Below are 16,097 nucleotides of genomic sequence, written 5' to 3'. Positions count from 1 at the left end.
CACTGATATTTACATCATAGCAGCCAGAACATTTGCTGAGATTCATTAGTTGCTTTACTTGAAGCTCACTGTCCATGAACCATTCCTGATGAGCAGTGATTCTGGCCCATACACAAGGCTGAAAGCAAAAGCCAAACATTGCAACTCAAAACTATATACTCCTGAAGTCTGCCAAAAGAATGTCACACTAAAGGTTAAAAGCTGACTGGAAGCCACTGAAGGGAATAAGCAGAGTCTCATGGGGTAACCACAGGAATTATGTGGTTGTTTAGGGCATAAAAAGGAAAAATGATCCCATAAAAAATGATTAAATGTTTGTGGAAAAAATAAAAAATGTTGTATATACAAATGGGTTTTATCTGAAAAGTTTTGTTTGACTCAGGGGAAGGCTGAGGTTTTAATTGATTCCTATTTTTATAACAAAGCAGAGAATCCCTCCCATGACAGAAGGCCTTGTGACCTCAAAAGCAAAGCTAAGTTTTCAAAAGTAAGTTTACTCCCTAGTGAGAGTGAGAATGCACTACCAATACCCAATCTTCAGGAAATGAGATGATGATGCATGGAACAGATCTGAAAACACTCTTAAGGAATCTTGTATCTTTATAGACAGCTTTCCTCACAAATCTCTGTCTTATTGGAGGATAAGCAGAAGCTGTATGCTTAATTGCTGCTTTCTATATCTGACTGAAAATGAAACTGTAAACCCTGGAACTTACAACTATAAACTTTTTTTTTAAAATATTTTAAAGCATCTGTTTATTTGGCTTTAAACATCCTCCAAACAGATTTATTTATTTTGCAGGAAGGAGAAGACTTGTTTTCATTAATCATAGTGGTCAAAAACACACATTAGCAAAACAAATCATTAGTATGCAAAAAAGTCTACTTTTGGCTGACATTTTAGGACCTGAACACATATTTCTGTTTTTCTGAGTAATGCATTTAGCCTGTAGTGATTTTCAGAACAATATAACATTGTAACTAATGGAAAAGAAACCAAATATTTAATCAACAGTATAAATAGAATAAGAGGTTCTCAGAACATTTTGTCTCTTTGTGAAAATGCTTTGATGAAAATGAAAATAGCTTAAAATTTATTTAAAAAATTACAATTTTAAACATAGAATTATCTTTGGCCAATCAGTCTTTTCAAGAGCAACATTCATTTTTCCATGTATACTTCCAATATGTAAAATAAAAAAAAATTATGCATCAGCAGTAACTAATGCTGAAGGCATTAGTATTGGGACACCTTCTAACTGAACCAATGACGTTGCTTTTCTATGTTCACCCTGGGAAAGTCTTGCTATATGTGGTAAGCACTGCACCCAATCCTATCCTAATTTGTGCTGACCAAAAGCATATTTTACTGGAAGAATGCTCATCAAAGTGCCAATTTCATATTACTGAGTACCCCACTAAATATGTTTGCTCCATCTACATCAAGCAGGTGAAAATTCTCTGCTTCATATTTTAAGGTGCAAACACAATGCATACTTCAGAACTTTGTCAACCACTTCCAGTTGCTGCAGTCATTTTTATGTTGGCAGCCTATGAGCCTGGTCACTCAGAAAGATGCCTGAAAATTAAGATATCACTGAAGAATGGATTAAGTGTTCTGTGATATTGACTGACATGTCTTTGAAAGTCCTGGCATTTTCCTTCAGACACAGTGGAATCAGATTCTTTCTAGGGTATTGGGTTGATGAAAGAATGGCACAGGAGTCAACAGTGATTATTGCTTAAAGTGGATTAAACTGTGATTTTGTTCTTAATAACATTACAGTTTTCATTACTTTCAGATTCTATCTTCTTCCCATTATAAAAATTGCCAAATTACCTTTCAGAAGCAGTAATTATTCTCTTAGTCCAGAACACTTAAGTTGGTGAGGTTGTTTGCTTCCAAATTCTAGTAAGGTCAAGGAATTCAAGCACGAGTTTCTAAGTAAACAGCTTAATAAGAGACTGGACAGCATGAAAGAAACTCTGCCCAAGGTTCATAAAAATAGATGAAAAGCACTGACTGTGAATCCCTTGCCTGATCTGAAGTTCACTGGGTTCACACATTGCCTTTAGGTAAAGGCAGCTGACACCTACAGGGCTGAAGTATGCTAAGGATGGCACTTTGAATACAGGAGTGGAAAAAAACTTCTGAAAATACAGCCAAGTCCAAATAGGTACCAGACTGTCTAATCAGAACTATTTTCCTAGGACAGATAGCATTGCTATTGCTCCAGCATTGTCTGAACAAGAATACAGTGATGTGTCCCATTTGCCTTGCCTGTGGCACTGCAGAGTCTCACCTTTCCCTGCACACTCCCAGTAAATAGATTTTAGATAGCTCACCAATATTCTTGCAGAGTTTTTCCTGTGAGGTTCTGCCACTGCAACATCTCTTCTCCTGATGTAATGAGAAATTGTGGAATTATATAAAAAGGCAGCAAGTTCAGGAGTGTCTTCTGGAACAGCAAACTGCAAAGAGAGAAATGGGAATGGTAATGACATACACACACAACGATTCTAACAGATTTGTTCCTGTCTCAGAGGTCTTGAATTTTGGATTAACACTGGTTTTTCAATTGAACAGCATAATCATGAGAGTACTTTGTCTTCAACTAGGAGCATGATGAGTAATAGCACAGCAAGATATTACCCAGTTATAGGAATTACAGCAGACAACATTCTTCTCTACTTTTTACTGGTGTCAGTTTCGTTGCTTTACTTAATTTTGTTAGACTCTCAGGGGAAAATTCTGATATATATAACAGGGTAAGTTCAGTTGTTGCACAGTAGTTTATTCATTAGTTCAGATCAGAATCTGCCTAATAAAATATAACGATTTTACCAGTTTTAGAAAAAAATGGAAGTCTGACTTAAAACAACACAATTTTTGATCATATATCACATGTGTTACAGATTTGTTTTGGTAACAGCTCAAATTTGTATAATGCAACAGCTTCTTCATTTTTAATCTCACATTCAAATGCATTCTCTTCAGCTTTATATTTATAGATTTTTTGTTGGCAGTTTGTCTTTACTTTCTATACGGGGCATTTATGGCTTCTTTTATGAAGCCTCAAATAACTCCTGGAACCAATTGCTACAGAAGTACAGATAAATGTTAATTCATGACAATCCACTCATGTAAAATCACAATAAAATATACATAGAGGTTTATAGTAAGATCTCAACAGGAACTCAACTAAATATATCCAAACCTATTCCTTAAGAACATCTGATTATAAAGTGCTACATCAGATCCTTCTTATCAGTTCCTTTAACCTCTGAAGACAAAATATGCTAAACAAATTCCTAAAGAAAATGTTTGTAATTGAAATAAATGTTGTAGCAATAAAGGAAAGAGAATAGCTATAAACACACAAAACCTCCCACACACTAATGCTGTGTAGTACTAGATTTGGAAAATTGGTGTAATTTATCTGAGTAAAATTAAAATGCTATGAATAGAACATAAACATTTAACATTGTCTGAGATCTTCAGTCAAAAGCATCCTACAAAGTGAAAGATACTATAATTCATTAACAGATGAAAACCCATGGGAAAAAAAAAAGAATTCCCTTTTTTTCATTTTTCCTGTTGCTTCATGAGGTTAGCATTGTCTATTTGTAATAAGGGAACACAAAAGTAGCTAGTAAATCTCTCCCTCTCAATGTGGTAACATGCAAACTCTCCTTCCAGAATTCTTTCACCAGCATATAGACTTCTATAATGATGACAAATCAAAAAAAACCCACCATATAGAAATGTGCCTGCAAAGAAGCCCTCAATACACGATCACAATGGGTATATACATAGATCCATCTGAATACCAAAGGATTTTCATCTTTACATTTTTCTTTTTTCATGGATCCTAGAGTGTTAGCATCCTTGTGAATTGTTACAGCAAAGGTTCAAATAGAGCCCTCTGCAGTTAAGAGAAACGTGTGTCTCCTGCATCTAAAAGCAGAATTTGTCCAGTGGCCTAGATGTCCAGGTTAAAGATATTATTTTATCCCTCTTGATCTGGTCACATGGAAATGCTCAACTGAATAATCTAGCTCTGTTGCTATTTTATATGTCATGTATCTGGCACACTATCTTAGAGGATCACTCCCTCCCTTTAACTACAGCAGACTGTCTCAGTTTCCCCACCATGGAAGACTGTACTGCCTTCTTCTCCTGAGCATTATTACTTTGAGCAGGTTTCCAGACCTCTCCAGTCCCCCACTTCTCATTCCAATACCCTGTTCCACTTTTCTGGTTTTCTAGCCAGGCTACAGCCTTTGCTGCATTGTGTAACTCCATCAAAAATGTTCTGGAAGAGGACTTTTTTACACAAAGTTATAATATAATGTATGTAACATAAAATAATGATACACATTATTTTATATTACATACATTATATTATATTATACTGCATTATAGATATTTAAATATTTCATATATATATTTAAATACAATATATATTTTATAATATACAATATACATATATTATATTACTAGATTATACACAAAATTACACAAGAGCAGTTGGTGACCATTCAAGAGCAATGCATTGGATGTTATTGCTTTGTCCCAGGATCAAACCCTAAAGACAGTACTAACAGTTTTGCAGCATGAGCAGACTGCCTCTGGAAGGGGTTATCTCCTGCCACTCATGTTGGTGGATGTGCCTCATACATGTGGTGGATTTTTGTTGTTATTTCACTGCTGCCCTGACAGATGCCTCACTCGTGGTGCAGCAGTGCTCAGCCACTGAGAATGCACCAAATGTCTGTATATTCTACAGCAGTGATATTTATAGGTACAGGTTTTATAAAAATGCTTTTTGCCATCAATGTGGAAGAAAAAAACCAACTCATCAGGAATACTGTCTCAAGACAGAAGGCAATCTAACTGAGCCCTCTTCTCATCACAGCTTAGGAAGAGTAAGAAGGAAGTAAGAATGGGGCATGCATACACAATACTCTCCTAAGAACTTTCAGCTTCCAAATGTTTTCAGTACAGGGACTTCCTTATCTGTATGAAGTTTGTGTTCATTTACTAATCTTCACTGAACTTCTCTTTTGGGAATTTGTTTACTTTCCTCTTAGAATCACGTAAACTTTTCACCTTGACTACTTCCCTCTGGCCACAAATCCCAGACACCTGAGACCTGCCACCAAGAGCCATCACTTCCTTTTGTTTGTTTTGAATCTGGCTCCCCAGACTTCATTAGATGTTCCACTTCCTGTGCAGGAAGAGGCAGAGAACAGTCAATCCACACCCACACTCTTCCTGCCACTACTCATTTTGAGGATCATATTTGTGCACAGTCACCTCTTTTCTAGACTGAAGTGTCCTAGTGTACTGTGTTCTGAGTTCTTCTGCTTGGAATTCATTCCATATCTTTGATAAGTACTTTGGCTCCTTTTTACACCTTTTTTAAGATTCATAATTTTATCATCTTTTCACATCCCTCACTGTCTTCACAGAAGATAATCTACAGAAAAGTTCCTAAACAAAAGTCTTCCCATGTGTTTATAGGTGTGACTTATCTTTGTGGACTAGGCAGCAAAGCTCAAATAAAACCTTTTTACAAGACAAGAAATTCAGCAGTGGGGAGGAATGTACTGCTTTGATCGAAACAGAACAATCTGAGTAATTTTAAAGGGGAAACCCCTAAGAGAGGTAAGTTCAGATATCCAAGAGAAGTCAGGCATTTAATGTCCTTAGCCTTATTTGGAAATTTGAGCAAAGCATCCTGATGTTTGTCTGAAACTTGAAGAAGCCTGTCTCTGTGTCCTCTTGCCATCTGAAGCAATAGATAAGCATTACATATTTGAAACTTGACTTGTGTATTCATACTGTTCAATGCTTTGAAAAACTGAAATAAGGAAAGCATATTTAATTTATTGCCATAAAAACTGTGCATCTAAAGCCATATTCTGCCACAACAGAGGGACCATTATTACAGGAAAATTTCTCACAAGCTTCACAAGAATTCAGTCTTTTTTATGTAACAGATGCAATCATTGTCAAGTAGGAGAAGGAAAAGAGCAAACTTCTTAAAAAATAAAATAAATTAAATAAAAAAATATACATTGCCTGAAAATATCAGTAAGAACTGTGGCAGTATTCTACACAGCTTCTTAATTCAATCTTAAATAGAACACAGTGGCTAGGGTGGGAGGATGCTGAACTGCTTTTCACATACTTGCAACCTGATCTGATCAGTGAGTTTGAGAAACGAGGCTTGCAAGTACAAATGCAGCACCTTAGCTTCTTCCTCCTCACCACTTCTCAAAAAGAGGTGAAAAATTAAGTAGAAAAAATGTGCAGAAAAAATTCGCTGTCTCCAATTTTGATGTGCTTTGGGTATAAACTGGACAGACATTTTCTACCTTCTCTTTCCTATCACTCATTTGCTTTTCCTTTTTCTAAAGAAACTAAATAAAAGGGTGGAATTCCAACACCTCTTTGTTTTCCTGGGTGAAACACAAAACTCTAGCAATATTGTATTTAGTAGACATCAATTTTTCTTTACCCTTTTTAAGTAGGTACTGTAGTTCTGTCTGTTCAGGCTAAAGACTTGACTTGTAACTACTTAGGCTGTGACCACTCCTCATCACTAGAAAGTTGTCACCCCTTTCATCCAATATACCAAACTCACACCCATTCTGGTATGCAAAAGATGTAGAGCATTTTTAGCACTTGGAATGCAGCTCTCCCTGAAAGATGTTTAACAGGCTACTGCTTAAACTTGAGAAGTGTTGTTGTTTACTCCAGAAATGTCTGGAATCAGTCATGCTTAATAAATTGGATACCTTGTTTTTGATGGGATAATATGTAGAGCTGTGTTTTGCCTAATCTTCTGACTTTGAGCCAAACCAAGCTCTTTTGAGGGGATCTGCCATCACAAACATAGATCTTTAAACAGGAAATTGTCCAAGCAGCCAGGGATCGGGTTAGGAAAGCTAAAGCCCTAAGAGAATGAAATGCAGTCAGGGATGTTAAAAACAATATGAAAAACTTCTATGGATACTCAAAGGTAGGTGAGGGAAAATGTAACTTCTCTCCAGAAGGAAATAGGAGACCTGGTTACCTAGGGTGTTGAGAAGGCTGAGGTACTCAATGAGTTTCCTGCCTCAGTCTTCACTGGTGAACGCTCCAGGCACACTGCCCAAATCACAGAAGGGAGAATGAAGAACTGCCTACACTGAATCTGAAGCTGCACTTGTCCATGAGACTTGATGAGATGCATCCATGGGACCTGAGGGAACTGGCAGATCAACTGGCAAAGCCACTATCCGTATCTGAAAAGTTGTGTCAGTCTGGTGAAGTTCTCACTGACTGGAAAAGGGGAAACAGAACCTCCATTTCTAAAAAGGGTGAAAAAGGAAAACCTGCAGAACTACAGACCAGTCAGTCTCACTTCTGTGTCTAGCCCAATCATGGGGCAGATCTTCCTGGAAACTATGCTAAGGCACATGGAGAATGACGAGGTGATTGATGACAGCCAAAATGACTTCACTAAAGGCAAATTGTGCCTGACAGATTTGGAGGCCTTCTATGGTGGAGTCACAGTGTTGGTGGACAAGGGAAGAACAACTGACACCATCTACTTGCATGTAGACAAAGCATCTGCCACTGTCCCATAAGACATCCTGGTCTTTGTGCTGGAAACACATGGATCTGACAGAGCACTCAGGGGATAATGAATGGGCTGTGTGCTCACACTCAAGGAACTGTGGTCAATGGCTTAATGTCCAGTTGGAGACCAGTGACGTGTGGTGTTCCTCAGTGCTGGCACTGGAACAGAGCCCTCTGTAACATCTCTGTTGGTAGCATCAACAGCGGGACTGAGCACACCCTTCTCCTCATATAGAGTACAGAAACCAAATATGCACCAAGCACTAACTTTAGAAATGTTATAGGCTATCTATTTCTTGCTTCTTACCCAGGAAAATGATCTTGGACTGTTAAAAATTCCCAAGAAAGTTCCAATCATGTGAAGCTTCCATTCTATGTGAAGTGTAGGCAAAAAATCCCAATCAAAATGCAGAAAGTGACGGAAATAAAGTACTCACCTTTATTTGCATTGGATTAATAGGAGAGCTTGTTTGACAGTGCAATGGTCCATGTGTCTGAATGTGGAGAATATAAAGAAGAAATTCTTCTCTACTGGACACAGGCCAACCAACATGGAGAACTGTATGGTTGATGGCACTTGGTCCTATATTGTGCAGCTGTTGAAGAAGTATGATCAGTACTTTCCAAGGCAGTAAAAATAACAAAAAACATTGAAACCACCACTCAAATATTTTCAAATTCTTAGTGGACACAGCCTTAGAGTATTTAGGGAAGATTATTACAGACTATAAATATCACTTTATTGATGGAGAATCTGTGGTAGGAGAGAAGAACCTCTTTGTGTTAGTCACAAAACCAATGGCAAATCTGAGAGAACAGTCTTTTCTGTCTGAGTGTGTATTCAAGAAATCTATCACTTTTCCCATTTTTTCCTACATATGAAGAATTGAATTCTAAAAAAGTATCAAAAAAATTCCAACCCAAAGCACACTAGCAAATGAACCCCATAGAAATATGAACAATGAACTGTAACAGATCATGCTTGTAAATAGTAGCCAAAAGTTCAGAATACAAAAGAATCACATTTCAGGGCACAAGAATAAAAGATAGAGCAGAACTTAAACTAGCTTCTTTGGTTAAGAACTATATTTTCAACATTCTCAATCTAGATTTTCTCAAAAGAAGGAACTAGTTTTCCTGAATTAATATCCCAAGAAATTATTTTTTCTAGGGAAAATGAGCAAAGACAGAAATAATAAAAGTTTAGAAACCTAGGCTATTAAAATAGTTTCCTTATATCAGTTTATAGTTTGAAAATAACTGATGACATCAGGAGTCTGGACATGTGTTGTCACTGGGCTTGAAGAATTATAGAAGCTGAACACCATGGACCTTTATGCAAAGTTCCTAGAGATGTGAGAACCTCCTTTTTAAATCTGCAGAATTTTTGTGACTGATGACCTTTAGTTACAACAAAATAAAAAGCCTTTTCAATCTTACATCTTCTGGGAGACTGCTCAGTCTTTTGGATGCTTTGCTGATATAAACCATGTAAGTGGTTTCCTTAGTAACTGTAACTAATCACTGTAATTATTTTAATATATTTGAAGTCACAAATACAGTTTCACAAACAACTCAGATGCTTGAGACAGGATGATTTGAAGTATTTTTCAGTTTAGAGAAATGTGTTAGATGAGGAATTCATAAATGATAATTTGTATTTTACAGTTGTATTCACTATACTTTAGTATGTCCTGCAAATTGTAATCTTACACCACTGATTAAGCTCAGTTGCTTATATTTCCTTGAGTGCTAGTTTGTAAATTATAACCATATGTGAAGCCCCCTGTTTTACCCTCTGGAATAAAGGCCATCCATCAGATTCCAAGGATGGCTTCTATTCCCTGAAGTTCACTCAATGCCATTTTTCTAAGCTGAACTCTTTTAATTGACAAATCATCCATAGGAAAAAAACCAACAAAACTACAAGGTAAAAATATGTGTACTTCAAACATTAAGAGTTGTTTTCACCAGAATATTTTACATGTATGTCTACATTATATTTTTCAGTTAGCTAAATGTCAAAGAAAACATTTTTTCCAGTGCACAGCATGTACAGCTTCTAATGAGAAGATACTTGACATTGGTTATAAGGAACTTTTAAGCACTGTTTTTAATTCTTGTCAAACACCCAAAATGTTTATAAATCCCTTAAATATCTAAGACAGACTCCTAGCATAAACTAATATCCCCTCCACTCATATGAACAGATAATGGGGTTGTGAATTCCCAGATTAAATTTGGGTCATGTGCTAAAGTCAGAGTATTTACATTTGTGGCTTTATCTAGCTACAGATAAAGACAATAAACCAAATTCATCAGGAATTCAGTGGGGGCAGCGTGAGGTCCTGTGGAAACATACATAATTTTTACCTCATAGATGTGTTCTACTAAAGGACCAACTTCTTCCTCTTTTGTAGGTTGATCTTTGGGTTCCCAGTTGTGAAGTGGCAAAATAATTGTTGGGGGGTGAGACACTCTGTAATATGCAAAACAGTATAAAACAGTAACTGCATAAAACAGGTTAAAACAGTAACTATTACCAGTGAATGATTGCATTAGTTTTAGAATGAAATGAAGACCACTATAAAAACCTGAGCCCTCAAAGCTTGTTATTTGAGCACATTAATTAGAGTTAGGTGAAGTGAATGCTACAATGCCTCCATAACATGCTAGATGGGAAACAGAGATATTGTGACTTCCATAAAGTCATAATGGAAATTGGTGTACTGAGAAACAGAATTCAGGACTAGACTCTAAAAGAGTTCTCCAGGCTTTCCAACTGCTTTGCAAACAAAGTGGTAGTTAAAGCATTCTCTGGAATATTGTTGCAAGTTGCAACACAAATAAAACATAAACAAAGAAAACTGTGACTTAATATCTGACATCTTTCCAGCTGCTTTTTTATTTTTCCTTTTCTTCTCTATTTGACCTTGAGAAAGTAGTCTTCTGTTAACATTTTTATTTGAATCACAAACATTTTATTTCTCATTAAAATTGGAATTTCCTTGTACCAGTTCCATTCAGAGGCCAACTAAACCTCACTCAGGTGTTCAGAAGTTGGGAAATCAGATCCCAAGAATTTCTTTCAGCATGATAGATCAGTTCTGGCACAGACATCTGTCACCTACAAGTACTGCATGTGGTCCTTGGTGGTACAAGGAAATGGTGTTACCCTTTCTTTGCCAGGGTCAACTCTCACTGAGTTTTGCTGATTTATGGAGTCTTTAGCTGAAAGAAGATCCATAGAATTTCAATGTTGGTTCTGCCAAAACTGGAGTTTTGCTAATAGAAAACTGTTAAAAAACAATATTTTTTTTTTAAGAGTGTAAAATTTGAATACCATAATGGACTTCTAGGCACTGCTGTTAATCACTTTGCAGTGGCCCTGCTGCAGATGGCCCCTTGAAGAAAAGATTGGATAGTTTTGTTGCAAATGCTGAAAAAATACTATTGGAAGGAACAAACTGTTCTTGATTACAGCTCTTCTGTCATATACAATGAATGAAAATTTACTACAGTATACAGCTTCTCAAAGCAGCAGGAAATCCCAGAGAAGAACAGCTTAATGCCATCCAGCTGAAGTATAACTCTTGGTGAAATTTGGTGTGTTCAGGAGTATCCTAACTCTTAATAATTCCTCAGACTTCAAAATGCCAGCAGTTCGGACTAACAAGAATGCCAGAGGTAAATTCACAAGCCAATCCTAATATAAAATGTATTAATTAAAAAGTAATTTCTCATTAGGTACTTGGCCTAAGTTTCACAAATCATCCTGTTTCCAATATGAATTTTAATTATTGATTGCTGTCTGGGAACTTCAGAGTGTTACAAAAGCCAAGAAACATAGACCCTTAATCTACCATAAAAAACTGCAAATCAGAAACTGTACAGAGACAAAAAGAAGAAAACGTGAGGTTTCAAAACTCAGTGTTTTCTCTTGTACTGCCAGGGAAGTATTCTTATCCATGGAATTACAAAATGTAAAGTATAAATTTAGACATTAAATTAAAATTATTGTAGTGTATATAAGAACATTTATATTAACAGAATTTACAGTTATTTTGAGGACTTCCACTATTGACACAAAGGTAGCAAACTTGGGTCAAAGAAAAACAAATTCACACTTTTAACTATTTTATTTTGCATTTAATTGAGAATATTTTTAACATTTGAATGATTTATTAGACAAGGATTTTCCTAGACTTTTAGGTGACAAGTATAATGAAACAAAAGTACTGAAAAATATGATAAACAAAGTATGGTGCACAGAAAAGGCTTATATGGGGATATACAATAAAAATTCTGTCAGCTACCAATCCTCTTAATCCAAATTACTTCCTTCGTGAATCCCTCATTCCTCTAGTGCTTTTCCAGCAGTGAGAGATAATTAAAACTCCTACATTTTTATAGATGAAGAAAGGTAAGCAAAATAATTAAATCTTAGTTATCAAAGCAACTGCTTATTGAATTATCTAAGGAGTTATGTTAATTTTCTTTTAAAGAGGCTACTGAAGATTTCTCCCTTTCTCACAGAAGAAGCATTAGTACTTGCATTCCACTGTGCAAGTATATCTGCATGTAGTTTCTTTAGTTTCTTTACTTCTCTTCTGCAATTCTCAGAAGAGAAGTAAAGAAACTAATGCAAGATATTTTCCAGTCCAAATGTGGACATAGTCTCTCTTTCATCTAGGAAATAGTGAGCAATTCCCTTGGAACTGCATGTTTTAGCATCTCTGAGTAATTAGCAAAATCTGTCAACAAAGCATTTGGGAATGCTGTAGCTAATAAGGAAACTGAAATACTTAAGAGGAAAGAAACTGGAAGTCATTCAATTAAGTAATTCCTCTGTATTTAATAACCTGTTTCCTAGAATTGCAGGCAGCAATTCAAGCAACTTTTCCCACTTATCACCAAGCCCGTAAGAACTGAACATTTTGTGGTCATTTTTTGGTCTATCAATTTACATGTTACAGAAGGCTTCATTAAAAGGAACACTCTATGGCACAGTAAAAACATGATGGAGACAAAGTTTCCAAAGAGTCTGCAAAAAATAAAAAGTTTGTAAGACTTTTTTATTAAAGTGAGGAGAGATTTCACAAAAAAAACCACAAAAAAACAAAAATCCCAAAAAAAAACCCCAAAAAATCCACAGCACTGGAAGCAATCCTTACTGGGAAGTCCTGTGTATGTTACCACAACTGTTCCAGTCCAAAACTCCAGCCTGTCCTTAGCCTGGGGTGCTCACCCATGGCAACACCCAGCAGCTGCTGGCTCCCAACACTTTCTCACACATCTGTAGCCCATTAAATAACACCTTTGATTCTTTTCTCCTCAGCCTCTACTTCTGTATTACACCTTTTGTATTCTTCACCTCTCTTTCTATCTAGCTCATTTCCTTAGATCACCACTAGCTACAGAGAATAAAATAATATTCTCACTTCTGTTCTTATTAAACATGCTGTATTTCAAGTGCTCCTTTTCAGAAACAGAATAATTGACATATATCCACACAGTCTTTGACTGCCAGCTTTTTTTGTTCCACCTGACTAGTTTTAGGGTCTTCTTAATCTGGAATACACTTACAAAATATGATGAAAAAAACCTTTTAAAATCCCTCAGATTTAGACTGAATATTAGACCAGATTAGAGCAGATAGATTGAATATTAAAACAGAAAACATGTTCTCTGTGATCTGCAAAATTATTTGACTTATTGCTAGCACTAGATAGTCATATTGTCTCAGAAGTGACAACAAGAAATACATTTTTATAAATTAAAGCCCCATAAATAAATAAATTTTAATATTTTAACATCCAAGGCAGCCTCTTGAGGTGCATCAAATTAGAGACATCTACCCTCCTTGCATCAGCCAAGCCTCATGGCCTGACTGTGGAAATGAATCTGGATTTTGTAGCTCCTGTTCAACCTCTGCAGAGCGGATAATGGTTAAGGTTTTTTTTTTTTTTTGAGCTGTAGTTTCATAAGAGGAGATGTAGGAAATCTAATATCCCAGACATCCTCCTGACTTCCTCCAGGATGCCAGAATAGGAGTCTAGCTCCAAGATTTTACAGGGCACTCTAATATTATAAAATCTTAGAATCATTTAGGTTGGAAAAAACCTTAAAGATCATGGAGTCCAACCATAAAACTAGTGCTGCCAAGTTCACTATTAAAGCATGTCCCTCAGTGCCAGATCTACATGTCTTTTCAATATCTCCCAGTATAGTGATTGTACCATTTCCCTGAGGAGCCTCTTCCAGTCCTTGACAACTCCTTCTGTGAAGAAGATTTTCCTAATATCTAAATGGAACCTCCCCTGCTGCCACTAAAGGCCATTTCATCTTGTCCTCTCACTTATTATCTGGGAGAGGAGACTGATTCCCACCATACATCTACCTCCTTTCAGTTATTTGTAGAGAGCAGTAAGGTCTTCCTGAGCCTCCTTTTATCCAGGCTGAACGCCCCCAGCTCCCTCAGCTGCTCCAGGCCCTCCACCAGCTTTGGTCCTCTTTCCTCCAGTACCTCAATGCCCTTCTTGTAGAGAGGGGAGCAAAAATGATGCCAGTATTTGAGGTTTGGCCTCATCAGTTCCAAGCACAGAGGGTTGATCAATGCCTGCTGGCCACACCATGTCTGATACAAGCCAGGGTGCCATTGGCCTTCTTGGCCACACAGGCACAGTGCTTGCTCGTGTTCAGTTGGCAATTATCACCTAATTGCATTTTATAATTTCTAAAACTAAGCTGTATACAAAAAGAGAGGTAGAAATGATCATCTTTGATTATATCCTGTACTTGTTTAATTTTGGTATACTTTGTGTCAGTGAACAGTTCATCATTACTCATTTCTTACTCATCCTTTCTTCAAAGGCCTCACTCTGCTCTCTATTACTACATGCCTTGCCATAATGTGTTTCACATTTCCAGCCATAAAAGCAGTAGATTCTGTTTGGTATTCAGCATTAAGCATTCAAGTGGTTGCACAAGAAGACCTACACATACGAGCAGGCATTTTATATTAGTAACATCCATGCACAATTTGAATACCCAAATGAAATGCTGGCTCTGACTGGTGTTACTACAATGTGAGATTCTTTAAGCTGCTGTCTTTGCACAGACAGTCAATAAGTTTGTAGTAGTTCCATCCTGCAAGGCTTGCAGGGGTGAGACCCAGGTGTCCTAGATGGATAAGGCATTTAGGTTTATAATAAGCATGGGATTATCATATGCAGAAAGATTCTGTAAAAAAGTAGTAACCAAAATGAGTTTAAATAGTTGAATACTTACCCTCTGATCTGTACTTGAGCTGCAGCACTGATGTTGATATGGAGGTTCACTAAGTTGCTGGTGGGATTTATCTTGTTAGAACTGGAAAATATATGTGCAAGTATTAAAAAAAGGTTTTATATCAGAACTCTAGATTATCATATCACTCAACACACAAGGCCCACTGGGCACTCTTCAGTCTTGTAGGACACGGGTATTTAAGATGGATATTATTTGAGCTCATCACATATTTAATAATATCATCAACTCAAGCTTCCTTTAAAGAATCCTGTGATGATGAATAAGATGTTACAAATTTATTTGGCTCAGAATATCTTGCACAACTTGGCTATCTGTATAGATAAAAGTACCTTAATAGAATAGAACTTTGTTTCATCCACTGGAGGAAGGCAGTGTTAATGAACAATACAAGCTTTGTTAGAATAAAATCTACTTTTATGATTCTCCAAACCTGTGACTTTAGCATGACTGAGTCTTTGGGGGAAAAGAACCAAGATCAACAGTTTCTTTCATTTTCTTATTTTCTTCCCTCCCCTATCCAGAGTGTTTACATTTTAAAAACCACTTAGTAGTGAAAACAGATCTCTGTGTTTAAAATCTAGAGCTCTCACTCATCTTATTGTCTTTTCTGACTGTAAATCCTTAGTAATAAACGTAGTTTCTCTTACTTCAAAAGGCTACTCCTGTGATTATAGCCCATTCCTATAAAAAAGGTTTGCAAGTTCAAATTCATGAAGAAAGTGAAGTAATTACAGACTTAGAATTTATTTAACTATGAGATTAACAACACTAAATTTGGAATTTTTTTTCAGTCAAGTGTGGTTTCCTTGCTCCATGAACACCAAGTTTCTATTGCTGTTCCAGTTTGCTGCTATCACATCTGGGTACCATCAGTCAATTGGAAACATTCAGAGGAGGTCAGCATTTCCAGTGACTGACTCCTGAGGGATAAAGAGCTTTGATCCAGGCTTTCTGGTTACAGATTGCTGAAATTAAGAGCAGCTCTAATTTGTTTGTAAACTAATGCAAATTCCCATCAAACATTATTTGAAATTTTAGGTAATACTCTATAGCCATTGTTTTGAGTTTAAATGTACAAAAATTGTTTAAAGTGTAAAAATTATTATACCACTATTTTGTTAGAATAAGGTGCTCTCCAACTTGCTTATTTGTC

The 16,097-nt window shown here is 36.5% G+C and overlaps 1 protein-coding gene across 1 annotated transcript in view; it reads right to left on the bottom strand.

Annotated features, from left to right (window-relative positions):
* The window catches only part of ITGA8 (integrin subunit alpha 8), a 114,494-nt gene that overhangs the window by 28,692 nt on the left and 69,705 nt on the right, over positions 1–16,097 (bottom strand). The window contains exons 23-26 of the mRNA XM_014270056.3: positions 14,924–15,004; positions 10,007–10,112; positions 8,071–8,229; positions 2,347–2,472 (exon numbers count right to left, since the gene is read on the bottom strand). Coding sequence (XP_014125531.2) covers positions 2,347–2,472; positions 8,071–8,229; positions 10,007–10,112; positions 14,924–15,004 — 472 coding nt within the window. The remainder of the gene's footprint in view (positions 1–2,346; positions 2,473–8,070; positions 8,230–10,006; positions 10,113–14,923; positions 15,005–16,097) is intronic.

This window comes from Zonotrichia albicollis, chromosome 1 (assembly GCF_047830755.1).
Source record: "Zonotrichia albicollis isolate bZonAlb1 chromosome 1, bZonAlb1.hap1, whole genome shotgun sequence".
Taxonomy (NCBI): Eukaryota; Metazoa; Chordata; class Aves; order Passeriformes; family Passerellidae; genus Zonotrichia; species Zonotrichia albicollis.
Note: the sequence above shows the minus strand (reverse complement) of the source record. Positions and strands in the feature narration are given on the sequence as shown.